Source organism: Mustela putorius, unplaced genomic scaffold (genome assembly GCF_011764305.1).
Source record: "Mustela putorius furo isolate JIRA1106 unplaced genomic scaffold, ASM1176430v1.1 tig00003858_pilon_pilon_pilon, whole genome shotgun sequence".
Lineage (NCBI taxonomy): Eukaryota > Metazoa > Chordata > Mammalia > Carnivora > Mustelidae > Mustela > Mustela putorius.
In genome coordinates this window covers 6,214,065-6,228,896 of record NW_025422010.1, presented here as the reverse complement: position 1 = coordinate 6,228,896, position 14,832 = coordinate 6,214,065, and the positions used below count along the sequence as shown (strand labels likewise).

Sequence of the window (14,832 nt, the reverse complement as noted above, 5' to 3'; positions counted from 1 at the left end):
ACAACGGTCCTAATAAAACTCCTTTTCCAGACGAGATAACAGAGGCAAAAGGTTAAGTAATTTACCCAAGATGACACGTTAAGAAATGGAAGAGCCTGAATTTGAAACTGCAGTCTGGGCTCTTAACCACCAACCTCTACACCATCCGTGATGCCAATATTTTAATTCATATATCATGAGGAGTATTCCTTTTTCTTTTCTATTAAAAAAAAAAAACCCTACCAGTATAATTTTACATTCTTTAATGGTTTCCATTTTAAGAATGCCCAACATTTTTAGATCTAATTTTTCTCATTATGTGAGTTATCCTGTAGATTGTGCTACACAGGCTCCGAGGAGCAACTCAAGAATTAATTTAAAGAAACAATCTTTACATTTTTAATTGAAATCGTTCTTCTAACTGCTGCTCTTCCCCATGGTAATAATTTCCAATCCTAAAACTGTTTATAGGACTTAGCTGATGTGCTAAAATGGTTTACCAAATAGCTCTATGCTTCCTGACTCTTAAAGCCTGCCTGGCATTCACTATCACTTCCTGGATCTTCCTGATGAGCTTTATTCTGACTAACTCATTATGAAAATGTTCCTAAGCTTTTGCCAGCTGCCTTTTGCCCCATGAAGCACTTTAGTGCCTTCCAGTCTTCATTTTTGTAAACCAAAGCAGTAACTCTCTAACATATCTCTGAACAATTTCTCAGTTTCATTGTAGGATGTTTATGGAGAGAGAAGCCACACAAGCAACATTAGGGGAAAAAACAACCACCACCACATGATAATTTTCATGGTTAACAGCTAAAGATGATTATTATAGTATCTTGCTTTTGGGACAAGTTTTCAGAATTAATATTCATGTTATAAAAAATAAAATTTCCCCCTTTTTCAGTAGAAATGAAGATTCCTAAGTCCCAGAATGGTTATACAAGGTATAATACTGATTAAATACAGTGTAGAAATTCTTTAAAAAATTTCAAATTACATACTTCCAGTGACTAATTTTCTTAAAATTCAGCTTTCATAATTCCAAATACACTCTGATCCATAGGCTCTCAGTACACTGACAGTATCAGAAGACAGAAATCTATTACTAATTAAAATGATCATTGGGATTCCTAAATTTCAAAACATTTCCTTTTAAAATTATAGCTTATTGTCTGTAAAAAAGTGGGGAGGTTAAATTTACTGTATTAAAAAAAGGTATTGAAAATATTCCAAATTAAGAAGGCTAATCTTCAGTTTCTTCTTACAAAGCCATAAATGGACACCTAACAACACATTACCAGCACAGAAATGGGCTAAAGTGGCTGTTCCTGCCATAGCCCAGGGGCATGGAGAACTCAAAGCCACATCTTCCTTTAAATGGGGTCTAAGATTCCAGTGGGCGTGTTTACCCCTAATTTCCAGACACCACCCCCACCCCCACCCCCACCCTCCGGGCCCCAACACACACTGCCAGGCTGTGGTCATCCACTACGCTGACCTTACAAAGCAGGGCCAGATTCTGCCATGTGAGCCTAAACCAGGTCCAGTGTGGACCTGCTGGAGCTACCTGGTCTGAGCGGTGGTGCCAGAACCCGGCTCACCTGTGAGCTGTGCTCTGCAAGGTACGGCCCAGTTTCTGACACAGCTGTATACTCACTTATGCTACTTACTGCATCACCTCTGGCTTAAAACCCAGAGTCAACCCACAATCCTGAGCAACTGCTTGCTTTTTTTTCCCACTTGTATGATTTTGGCTCAAGACTAGCAGTCTGTTGATTTTTTTTCAAATTCAGGTCATGCTGTCTGGGATACTCAAAGCCAGTTCCCAGAAATGTTCACGACTGTTTGTATAATGCAGTCTTCCCCACTAATAGATTTTTGAGAATCAGTCTTTTTTCTTCCCCTAACAGGACCAGACTAAAGAACTTCTTAAGAAGTTAATTTTTACTAATGTGTCCCTACTGAAACAAGATTCAAAGTCACAGCTCACAAAAACCATACAATTCCCAACGGACCACTTCATGAAGCAGTAAGATCCATATGTTTACTACTGTGATAGAAAAGAAATGTTTATATACTTGACTGGACTTCTTCTCTTTTTCGTGCTGGAAAAAAAAAAAAAAAAGAGAGAGGGGGTGGGGAGAAAGGACTGCCAAAGGCTAGAGAGCTAAAACAAAATTCATCTTTATTCCAAACAAGGTCTCTACATGTAGCCTTTGCAATTTTTGACAAACTCCCTATTTCAAAACTGGTGGAAGCCCACTTTCCTTCTCCCAGGTCATCAAGTCCCATCAGTCCTCCTGTGACACCCAACTGGCCTCTCCATCCCCTCTCAATGCTGACCTCACACCCCATGGACACCTGGTTGCATCTGCAATTACATGGCAGTCCCCATCTGCACATGCCTGCCAAATCTTCTCTGTAAACACTGCCTTATGCACACCACTCTATGCATAAAATGTCAGTGGTTCACTCTTCTTTTTAAGGCAAAATGTTACTTAGATATTTTGAAGGAGAATTCTATTCTTGAATAAGGATATCTAATTCATTATATATGGAGGCCAGGAAAATAAGCTAGGAACTGAGTAGGTGTAAGACTAGGGGTGACAGCCAGGCTTATGGCAATTTAAGTGTATGCCACCTAAAGCCATTCAAATTCAAGTTAACTACTATTTTATACAGACAGATAAGATTATAAATTTTCTAATTATTACAAAGAAATCTACAAGGCTCTTTGGTCCTAGGCCCAATTATTTTCACACTTTGGGCATTTACAGAAATACCAAGATTATGTTTCCAAGACTTTCATCATAAGCCCAATTTTGTCATCTGTAAATGGTTAAAAACAGTACTTACCTTACAAGGCATAAACGAAAGGAGTATTTCTCAAACATTATTGAGGCATTAATGAGGAATAAATGAAACCGTGAATGTGAAGTGCCCAACCTATGCCTGCATATGGTAAATACTTAACAGATACCTTTTCTGAAGCAATTACACGAATTGTCTCTATTGTAGCCCCTAATAAGCTCCAATCGTAAACCTCTCCACATTTTCAACTATTTAACTTATTATTTCCTCTACACCAAGGAGTAGCAAAGTTTGTGAACTCTATCTCCTAAATACAAATTTATATGAGATCTGTAGCTCACCGTAAGTGCCTTAGTTCAATCCCTCATCAGTTTTTGCCAGGATCATTATACAGTCTGTATTAAATATTTAGTTACTGTAATTCATTCTGAAAGATGAACTCATCAGATCAGGAGGAGAGGAGAGTGACAGAAACAGGTAGGCATGGGGCTTGCATTCTGAGGGAGAAAAGCAATACATGGAGGTGTGAGCCCCCAGGGCTCAGCCTTTTTGAGAAGTGTAGGGCCGTTAGCAAGAACAAACACTGAGTATCTAGACAAGGAGGAAGGACCAGTCTGGGCCCAGTCCTGGACTTCTGCATTGGCCACAGAAAGGGTTTTTTAGAGCAAAGTGGAAGGATCACGCCTGTGTTTTAGAATGTGTTTTCAATCGGTGCAATGGCAGAGGGAAGCACAAAGGTAACAGGTAAGGACTCGATCCATAGGGAGCTGAACACCTTGTTATGGAGTCAAAGTACAAAGTACCAAATAAGCCAGTAAAATGGTAAGATTTAAATTATGGAGAGAAGTGTTAAAGATTACAGCTATTAGGAAGGAATGCGTCACAGATAAACGAAGAAAGCCCTAACCAAGAAATGGGCCACAAGGTGGTCCCGAAGGGCATGCAGGATATAAATAGGCAGAGAAGAGAGGATGACATTCCAGGTGGGATAAACTGTTCAGACTATTTTGAATCAAATCCCAGACGAGCATGATAATAATTAGGCACTCATCCTGTTCTGGGCAAATCTACAGGGACAGAGAAACAGAAGGCGGCCAGCATTACAATAGTATTCCTGGAACTTGATAAACATAAAGCCAGCCAACAATATTATGGAAAATAGTGAAGGGCAACTAAAAAGAAAATCCTGAAAGACAAATAAGCACTCAAGATGACCTTACATTTTTAAAAGCCCTGCAAAACCTTCCCCGTAGCTGAAGCCACAGGGCCACTTCAAAAGCAGAGATGGAGTCTCTTCATTCAAAGAGCAGGGACCACACAGACCCACGGCTTTGGCCCCAGACCCGTTAATACATACAAGTCACACTCCTTTAGCAGCAGACTGGTTCTCTGCAGCTCAGGGTGAGGTTGGTGACCTCTCCCCAGCTGCAGCATCACCATTCTCACTTGTTTGGTATTTCTTTCTCCCTCAACTTATTCTTCTCAACTGCCCTTGCTCCTGTAGTCCTTCCCAATTCACTGATAGGACAAAGGAAACAGATGCACACAACTAAAGCTACTAATCGTGAATTCTGCATGGAGTCTTAGGCCTGTTATAGCATTAATTCCCTTGATCCTTATAGCAACCCTCTGAGGCACATGGTCCTTATCCTCATTCTGTAGATGAGAAATTGATGCACGAGGGTAAATAGTGGGACCAGCCATACAGCCAGGAGGCATACACTGGGGATTTCAACTCAGGCATTCTGGATCCAGAGTGGAAATACTTAACCAAATGCAATTCTGCTTCTCATGCTGAAATGCTACTTTGTTCTTCTAACATCCCTAGTTCTTAATAAAGATTGTAAGGTAGAATGTAAGCATACTGTTGCTATTAATTATGGTGGATTCTGAACCCAGGCCAATAAGAAATCACTCAGACACTAACAACTGAAATAGTGGTTGGCCAGTTCACAGTTCACAGAAAGATGCTTTAGAACCAAGAGTCTTCCTTTACTAGGACAATTAGCATGTTTTCAAAAGACTTAGCTCCATGTCATTCCAAGTCAAGAGATCTGGATTTGAGTTCTGGCCTGTCACTTATTAGCTGAGTAATCTATTTACAGGAAAAATCTTATAATCTGAACGGATTATAGGTTTTTTAAAAATACTGAAAATATGGAAATATTAAGAATATTTACTCTATGACATTATAGGAAGACTGGGGGTCAAATCATATATATGTAAAAGTGCTTGGCAAAATGATAAACAAGAGACAAAACTCATTTTATTATGAAGCTATTATCAACTCTTAATTAGGATAGGTGTCAGAAACAGGGAAAAACATCTATGACCTTCTCCATTCAAGTAAGTTTTCATGCCAGAAGCAGAGGAGGTACCTGGGATAAATACCAAGAGAAGATGATTCGAAGAACCATGGGAAGTTTATAGAAAAGCATTCCGTTTCTGGGAATGAGTACTGCACAGGCTAGTGTCAAACAGTTGCTGATGTAGGTCAGGGCAGCTTAAGACATATGTAAATGGAACAGTTGGTACAAAAAACTACAATAAGAGAAATTTATAAATAAATTTAAGTCTTGTAATTCCCAACCTTAAGACTCCTTAGATAACCTAAGAGATCGCATAAAAAGCTTAGTTATGGATGTCATGGGAAACTGGGCCTCAGCCCTCAACACTGTGCACCTGTCCTTATAGTATGCCGCAAAAACAGAGGCATTCCAAGAGATCAACCATAAAATGTATTTCTTCATCTCTAAAAGTGTGTGTGTGTGTATGCACTTTATATAGCCCCTCCTATAAAACTTTTTTTGGTCAATGATCCCATGTTAATCATTTCATTCAGTTAATGGTTAACTAAAACAGTATCTCACTATACAGATTAGATACATTCCTGAAATCATTTTTTGGCAAACAAACGTTTTCCTATTTTCTAGTTTTCCTACCTCCTAAGAGCATATTATATTTTCCAGTTATCCTGATTACAACACAAAGAAGACATGTAGGTGGTAAAAGGGGGAGAAATGCCTTAATCCATAACTTGACAACATCTGGTTCATAATCCACCATGTACGTGTAGCTCAACCAAGTAAGCAGGAACAATTCTCATATTTCTGGAAAAGATCCCAATAAATGTTCTTGGGACCATATGCTAAATTTACTTCACCATTTTCCAAAATTCAGGAAGGACAAATTTCTCTGTGGTCAATCATCTGAATTAACAACATTCCACTAAGTGATTTTCTTGACTTGCCTGCCACTCTCAGAAGCACCAAGTGCTGCCATGTTTCCTGGGCACCTATTCTACATTAGGTGGCTTGCGTACACATCTTCCTTTGATCTCCGGGACAGCCCTGAGAGGGCACTATTACAGAGTCAGCTTTACAGATAAGGTGAGGGATGTTGAGCAACAGGGTCCAGGGACATTTCTACTAAACAAAAGATTTGAATCCAGGTTTTGAATCCAATTCAAAATTCAAATCCAGGATCTGAATCCAGGTTAGCTTGATTGTAAAGCTCTCTCTCTTCATCCTATCTTCAATCCTCATATATCAACCTGAACTTCAAAATCCTTTGTTTCTAAGGTTTTCTCTCAAGGGTCCTCAGAGAGCTACCACATGCAGGAAACACAATGTAAACCCTACGGTTATGACTATATACTATTTTAGATACTATCAAAGTGTATGTATAGCCCCAAACTTCAAATCTAATCACAAAAAAATAATTCTGAAAACCAGCAATATAAGGTCCAATCTTTTGGGCATGAAGAGTCTTACATTGATATTTTCTAACTGCAGTAGATGTACTGTATAATATGACTTCACATCTTCTGACAAGAACTTCACACTGAATCCTGTTTCTTTAAACAGCATCTCTCGATCATCTTTTGTCGGCCAGTATTGTGCACATTTAACCTAAATTTAAGGATATGTAGATATTAGTTCATAGACATTATGTAACTCTTAAAAAGCTGGGAATGGAAGACAAACCACCCACATACATGTTACATTTTTTTCAAGTACCCAAATCTATGAACAACTGTACTATATTTGATGATCAATGTATTTTAATAAGATTGGCATTTTAGGGGCGCCTGGGTGGCTCATTGGGTTAAGCCTCTGCCTTTGGCTCGGGTCATGGTCCCACGGTCCTGGGATCGAGCCCCGTCCTGGGATCGATCCCTGATCTAGCCCCGCATCGGGCTCTCTGCTCAGCGGGGAGCCTGCTTCCCTTCCTCTCTCTGCCTGCCTCTCTGCCTACCTGTGATCTCTGTCTGTCAAATAAATAGATAAAATCTTTAAAAAAAAAAAAAAAAAAAAAAAAAAAAAAAAAAAAAAAAAAAGATTGGCATTTTATAAAAGCAGATCTGTACTATAAGTTACTATAACTTATAGTAAAAAAAGCCATCAACAGATACATTCATAAAAGTGAATCTGTCAGTTCTAAAGCATGATAACCTATATTTTAACATCATACTGGCATTCACTTTACATTTCTAAAATTATCAACCTATTGAAAGAATCTTTTCTTCAAACAGTATTGAAAAGGTTTTATTTTATAAGTATTTTCTACAAATACCTATGAATCTGCTACCAAATACTACTTACCTAGAAATAACAAAATTAAGTCAGGGGAATGAATCAGAATGTAAGTCTCCTTAGGGGTGCCTGGGTGGCTCAGTCAGTTAAGTATTGGACTTTGGCTCAGGTCATGATCTCAGGGTCCTGGAAAAGAGCCCCGTCTCAGGGCTCCCACTCAGCAGGGAGCATGCTTATCTCTCTCCCTATTCCCTTCCTCTTGATTATGCTCTCTCCCTCTCTCTAATAAATAGGATCTTTAAAAAAAGAATAAGAAGATAAGCCCTCTTTATCTAGAGTTAGTATACTTTGGCAAAGCTACTAATATGGAATTCCTATTTGTAACGATAAAAGCATCTTCCCAAAAGCCAAATTATGTGGCAAGGTGAGATAAAGAGCCTTTATTAGGGGGAAAAAAACCCCACAAAAATATCCTTATAAAATATGGTCATTTCTTCTTTTCTAAATTCCAAACAGTAACACCACCTCCAAACAAATAATTACTATAAGCTGATACTTCCAAGGGTGCTAAAAGACATTTTAAATATGATCCAAGAAGTGAAAAAGCATAAGTGAGAACAACTCAGGAATGCAGTGATAGGAAACAGAAAAAAAATCAGGAATCAAAGAACACATCATTTCAGAAAGACTAAACTAAAAGGAACAGAGGCATGAATAAGCACATCAGATAATGTCCTAGGAAAAAAAGAAAAGGAAAAGGAAGACATTTCTTAAATAAAAAAGAAATGGAGTGAAAGACAGGAGTTAAGAGAAAGTGACAAATATAAAAATAAGCAAAGAAAATCTAGTGTATCACAGGAGGACCCAAAGAAGAACACTAAAGCAAACAAAGAGTAAATACTAACAAGTAAAATGAATACAATTTAAAGAACATACTATGCATCTGGAAAAACTGACCCAGAATAACCAACACTTAAGACATATTTTGGTAAAATTAACGGGATTTGAAGGAGAAAAAAAAAAAGCTTTTGGGGTAACCGAGATAAAAAAGAACACATGACTTACAAAGGAAATAAAATCAGATATCCAATTGACTTTGTCAGTAATCTGTAATGCCAAAAGGAAATGGGAGTAATGTATTTAAGTTGCTCAAAGAAAAGCAAATGTGAGCCAAGATTTTATATCCTGCCAAAGTGACTTTTAAGCATTAGGACAACACAGTAAACTCTCATCGACAGGTAAGAAATCAGGAACTATAATGCTCATGAGTCCCCTCTTTAGTATGCACTACAGAGTGAGCTACCTACAGAACGACTGGAGAATCATCAGTAAGACCGACAGTGTAAATTAAATATATATTTATATGTAGAAAAAAGATTTTACAAGGGATATAAGACAGAGACCACAGTATAGGTAGGATGTTATATACTTTGACAATGTAGGTAAAGTACAACTTAAAAACAGAACGAGATGGGAAAAAACACAAAAAATTCAGAACTTATTCAGTAATTATTTTGGTGATGGAGTTGATACTCTTATTATGAGTATTTTTGGTATTTAACATGGGAAAAAGTAAATGAGTCATTATAAAATATTCTTTATCCGTTGTGTCTTTGAGAAGCTGGATTCATGGTATGGAAAAAGGAGGCAACAGATACAAGATCAAAAGTGTTAAGCCATCCCACTACCACTCTAAATTTGAATTGAAGTATCAGTATGAACCCTTGAAGCATGTTATCTAACACACAAACACATATTTTCTTTAGCTCTGTTCACTAAAAAGCTCTAAAAACAATGATCAACCCAGCATCAGTAAACATTCCTATTTTTATTGTCATCTTGAAATACCATTGTCCAATAAAAGAAACCAAGGTTCCTTAGAGAAATGGCTGATTCTATGAAGAAGAGGTTAAGGAGTCATTCCAGACAGTAAGAAAATTATTAAAGACTCTTTGGTTTTATCTCTTAGATTTCTGACTCAGAGCCCAACTTGCAGAGATTCCTGCTAGCTAACAGAGAAATAATTCAACTACTAAGACACATAATAACTGCAATGGAGTAAAGTACATCATATATGATTAAATCTAGGAGTTCGTAATAACTGATCCTTTCTGCCCCTGTCCCCACACCAAAAAAATCTAACTGGTCACCTGTTGAGACACTAGGGAATCAACTATTTTGAAAACTGCTTTCCTATATAAAAGTGGTCAACTAACTAGAAGGAAAGTTTCTTTCTTTCTTCTTCTTTTTTTTTTTTAAATTAGAGAAGGGGGGCAGGGGAGGGAGAGGAAGAGGGAGAGAGAAACTTAAGCAGACTCTGTGCTGAGCACAGAGCCCAGCATGGGGCTTGATCCCCAAACCCTGAGATCACAACATAAGCCTAAACCAAGAGTCAGGCGCTTAACTGACTCTGCCCCTAGGCACTTCGAAAGTTTCTTTCTATAGAAGTATTCCAACAAAAATTTAAGAGGGAATGATAAAATTGGAATATCACTATTTTGTGACCCTTAACTAAATAAGGAACTAAGCACTGACCAGCAATGTCTGCTAAAAGCATAAAAAGAAAGATAATCAGACATTAGGGGCCTCTTCATAAACAAAGCAGTATCACCCATGAAATAATCTTACCCAGAATTATTAAACTTGAATCTTATGAAGCATCTAGTCCCAACCACCATAAATATCATCTCTAATTTCTAGTGGCAGTCTTATGAATATAGTAATTATACACCAAAAGGAGAGATGAAACTTACAAATCATCTACTTTGCAATGCTGCTCATATTGTTCAAACAATGTCATCATCACTTAATTTTTAAGTCACACTGGAAGCCATGAAAAAGCCACTGTAAACAACTATGCTAACACTGCTAGACATTCTGGTATGTGAATGCCACTCAGGATTAGAAAGAGAGTAAAATAATTTGTACCACCATCGAAAGCCACCAAATATTAATTTAGATAAAAGTAAGAATCAGGAATCTGAAGATCTTAGGCTTGAAGAGCCCTTACTGACAATACTTTCCAATTTGTTTCTTTGACAAAAGAACCTAAAAGTGCAAAAGTTAAAAGATTTAACTGATTAGCTCTGTGTTTAGACAGTACCTCAAGTTTCAATAAATTTATACATTCCCAAACTTATGGTCTCATGACCTAAGAGTCAATAAACATTCATATACGTTAACAAAAACCTGTCACTCAAATCTTTTACAAAATTTTCAAGATTCTGATGATAATAAATTATAGAAATTCTAATAAAGCCTAGGGATTCCAAAGACCTATGTCCCCACTGATCAATGTCTGTTTCACTATATTCACATCTTGGAGAGTAGTGTTGTACAACTATTATTCAAATACTTAAGGCAAGAAAGGAAAAGGATACACTACTTCTGGTCAGGGATACCCTGACCAGAGCCTTTAGCAATTCAAGGCCAAAACCAATAAATTAATGAATATCCCAAAGGAAATATGAAAACATTTATGAGCTAATGATACAGGCAGCACACTAATTTGTAAATATTAAGTATTACTCACCGACTCCTTCTCCACAACTCGGTTTAGCATGACAACTGCTTTGGTTTTTTGCTGCCAAACCATGAGCCAGAAATGGCAACCTGTATTAGGAAGTGGACCCTGTAAGAACAGAGAAGAAAAAGGAGGTAAGAGAAAGGAGATGGAACAAGGTTCAAGGAAAATTCCTTCCAAGTATGCTTCTGGTTTAAGAACAATGTACTGAATCATAGTAAGTAAATCATGACTTTAAATCCACTCGAGTTAAAAAGTCAGTCCGTACTAGTTGCTTATAAATGATCAAAACTGACTTTTATTGACTTAGGCCAAAAATGAATTTTTTAGGTTATCAGCTGACTTTCAGAGTTGAGGGCTGGAAAGCCAGGCTTCCGTGGGAACCAATGTCAAGGCAAGATTCTGCTTAAAGGAGTCTGCTTGGGACAATGCTCCTGACCCTGGCACTACCACCACTTCCCTTTGCTGGCATCGCCATACGAAGATGGCTATAGCAGTCATGCATAACCTTTCAACAAACCAGAGTCAAAATATGGGCAGGAATATCTGACTGGTCATGTTCTAGCTGCAAAGAAAATTTCTGTCCCTTTCAGCTTTCACAGCAGGAAGAGAGGCCTTGCCTGCCATGGATCATGGCAGTCCTACAAAAGAGGAAATCTGTGCCATCACTGGCCAACCAACCACCCCAAGTGAACCAGAAAAAGATTTCCAGAAAAAGCGGAAATTTCAAAGTGCCTGTAGCTGTTAATCTACAAAACCACAGCATGTGCGACCTCAATAGAAGACTTAAAAGAGGCAATGGTTCATATTATGGGGGGGAGGGTCAAATCCAATTATCCTCACATTTTACTTAATGAGAGCACAGGGCAGAAGAAAGGGCAAATAAGAGATGAAAAGGCCAGAGTCAAATTATAAGTTATTTTACAGGTGAAAATGAATGAGGTTCTCCGCAACTAACGGCCAAGTCAGCAAGCACTCTCCTCACAGGGCAGGGGAGGGGCAGCTTCAGGGGCTGGAGGCCAGGTCTCCTGGAACTTCAGCTTCCCATGACAAACAAGGTGATTCACGTGGTTTGAGGCTGAAAGTATCTTTTACGCAGTTGTATTCCCTGGTTTATAGCAGATTCCTTATTAATATTATTTAAATTATAAACTCCAAGCTTCTAAATTATAAAAAGGCCAGAAATCCACTCAGAATCCTGAGTAACGACAACCAAATATTTGAAGATCCTGTTCTCCTCACTCAATGGATATTATCTATTACTTGATCTACTTCTAAAACAAAATGAAGTGAGAAAATCACCAGTTAAAATGAATGCCTTTTCTTTCATTTAGAAAAATGGATCTATCCATTCAGCAGAGAAATCACTCATTAGTGTGTATACATATGGAAACACAAAACACATTCTGTCAGTGGTTCTAAGGTCGTAGTGTGGGTTATTTCTCAGCTCTTCCACCTACAAGCAATACTAACAGTTTTTATTGTTTGTTTGTTGTGAAGTGGAGATTTACAGCAAGGAATGATTATATGTGTGTGTGTGTGTGTGTGTGTGTGTGTGTGTATATATATAAATTTTTTTTTATTTTAAAAATTCAGAGGACCAGTGCCTGGGTGGCTCGATCAATTAAGCATCTGTCCTTAGCTTAGGTCATGGTTCCAGGGTCCTGGGATCGAGCCCCGCAGCAGGCTCCCTGAAGCAGATGGGAAGCCGGCTTCTCCCTCTCCCACTCCCCCTGCCTGTGTTAGCTCTCTCACTGTGTCTCTCTCTGTCAAATAAATAAAATCTTTTAAAAAAAAATTTTTTTTTTCAGAGGAAAAAGGTGACAAAAAGAAGCAACAAACGACAATTAGAATAGCTAAGGTTTTAACAAACATTTAGCATCTCTAGTTTTGTGTCCTATAAAATATCCCCAGCCTTCAAAGAGCTTTCTAAGAGGCAAGGAGGAGTCCTTGTTCTACGAACTGAAACATATCAAGCACCACCAGAGCGAGGGGTAAACCATCAGATCTTCCCAAGTAGGGAGGACGGTACAATAGAGCCTTAAAAATGAGGAAGAACTAATACTGGGAGGCATCATAGAAGGACAGGGAGCAAGCCAGGGTCCATTCCAAGAATAAGACAAGGCACGTGCAAGTATAGGGTACATTTGGGAGAGAAAAGGAATCAATGAGGGCAAAGTATAGGTAAGTATGCAGTAGGAAACCGCACCTGTAGAGTGTGGAGGGTCGAATGCAGGAAACAGTCACCAAACTTTTTAAGAAGTAAAGTGATATGATCAGATTTGTATGTTACAAAAATAACTCTGGAGGCACTGCTAAAAAGACAGGTTAGGAAGGGAGGGACTGGTAGCAAGGAAATAAATTAAAAAGCAATTGCATTAGGATTTGGTAGAAGGTGAGCATAGCTTTCACCTATGTGGGAAAAACAGGAAGGGAGCTGGCTTGGTTTAAAAAAAGAAAAAAAGAAAGAAAAAGAAAAAGAAGAGTTAGATGTAGAAAATACAGAATTTGTGATGTAAATGAGTCATCTGGATAAAAATATCCAGTGAAGACCTGGAATATATAGGGGGAAAATTCAGGAAAGAATAAAAAAGCTAAAGACAGCCTTCCGAGTCCTCCAGCTCTAAATGTGGGAACTCTATCAGGACACACAACACAGTCCAATAGATACAGGGCACTTAAACACAATTTGTAGGCATTTTTCTTTATTACGATGGGATTTACAATATTTTATAAGAGGACTATTACTACTACTATTACTACTAATAATAAAAAGCAGTAACACGTGCCACAACAAATAATCCATGGAGGGCTTACCACAGTATCAGGAACTATAAAAATTTCTCTTAGCACTGTTTCAGAGATAATATAGGTAGACTTAGGCTTGGGGAGTTAGGTAGCTTGTCCAAAGTCACACAGTAATCTTATGGTAGGAGAGCTGAATGATTAAGAATATGACCCATGGAGCCAAAGGGACTTCAAATCTGGCTTCACTCACTTGTTGCATGGGCTTGGTAAAGTTGTTTAATGTTCCTGGTCTCTTTAGATAATTCCTCGTGCATAATACCAGTGTTTACCAGAGAGAGTTATTTTGAACCTTAAATTATACAAAACACACAAAGTATACAATAAGGTTACAAAATTGCTAGCTGTTACTAATTTTATTTCCTACTATGATGTAAAATAAAGTTCCTAACAAGGTTTTATTTAACGTCTATTTAATTTTTTAAAAAGATTTTAAGAGGGGGGGTGGGGCAGTTGGAGAGGGAAAAAAGAGAATCTCAAGCAGATGCCATGCTCAGCATGGAGCCCAACATGGAGCTGGATCTCAGGATCCTGAGATCAGGACCTGAGCTGAAATCAAGAGTCAGATGCTTAACTGACTGAGCTACTCAGGTGCCCCACTGCCCGTTTTATTTAAATAATGCCTACCACACAGTAGATACTCAATAAATCTTTGTCAGATTAATGAATGCCTAATGAAGTAGTTGGACAGGATTTGGGTACAGATGCTGTGAATCCAGTGTCTATATTCTCTTAAGATACAAACATTGAACACACAGTTTCCGTGAGTCGAAGTCTCAGATGTAGACTGAAAGGGGGGGAATAAACTCCTAAATCAGAAACCTGAGAAGGACCTAAAAAATTTAGGATTATGATGAGAAAAAAAGAACAAATATACAAGACTGGGGGAAAAGGGAGAGAGAGAGAGAGAGAGAGAAAGAAGTGGGGAGGGATCTAGGGTAATTATTCTTTCCTATATTTGAACAGGATAGGTTTTTTTCAAACAGAAGGGAAGCTGAAATTCTAAAAAACGAGTTTATTAAAAATGTCATAAATCCTCACAAGAAAAACTCCGAATATTACAAAAAGGCAGAAAACAATAAAGTTTGATTATTCCTAATTCTTAGAAATAACCAATATTAATGCTGTATGTGTAATTTATTTAGCCAATCCCTCACAGATTATTTGTCCTATTATTTC

The 14,832-nt window shown here is 38.0% G+C and overlaps 1 protein-coding gene across 5 annotated transcripts in view; it reads right to left on the bottom strand.

Annotated features, from left to right (window-relative positions):
* Positions 1-14,832, bottom strand: part of PTPN2 (protein tyrosine phosphatase non-receptor type 2) — an 86,809-nt gene that overhangs the window by 28,304 nt on the left and 43,673 nt on the right. For 3 of the 5 annotated variants that reach the window (XM_004742673.3, XM_004742670.3, XM_004742671.3), the window contains exons 4-5: positions 10,858-10,956; positions 6,564-6,701 (exon numbers count right to left, since the gene is read on the bottom strand). In XM_004742673.3, coding sequence (XP_004742730.1) covers positions 6,564-6,701; positions 10,858-10,956 — 237 coding nt within the window. Of the gene's footprint in view, positions 1-6,563; positions 6,702-10,857; positions 10,957-13,846; positions 13,946-14,832 lie in introns of those variants that run through there. The other 2 variants (XM_045065352.1, XM_004742672.3) reach the window with 2 other exon arrangements.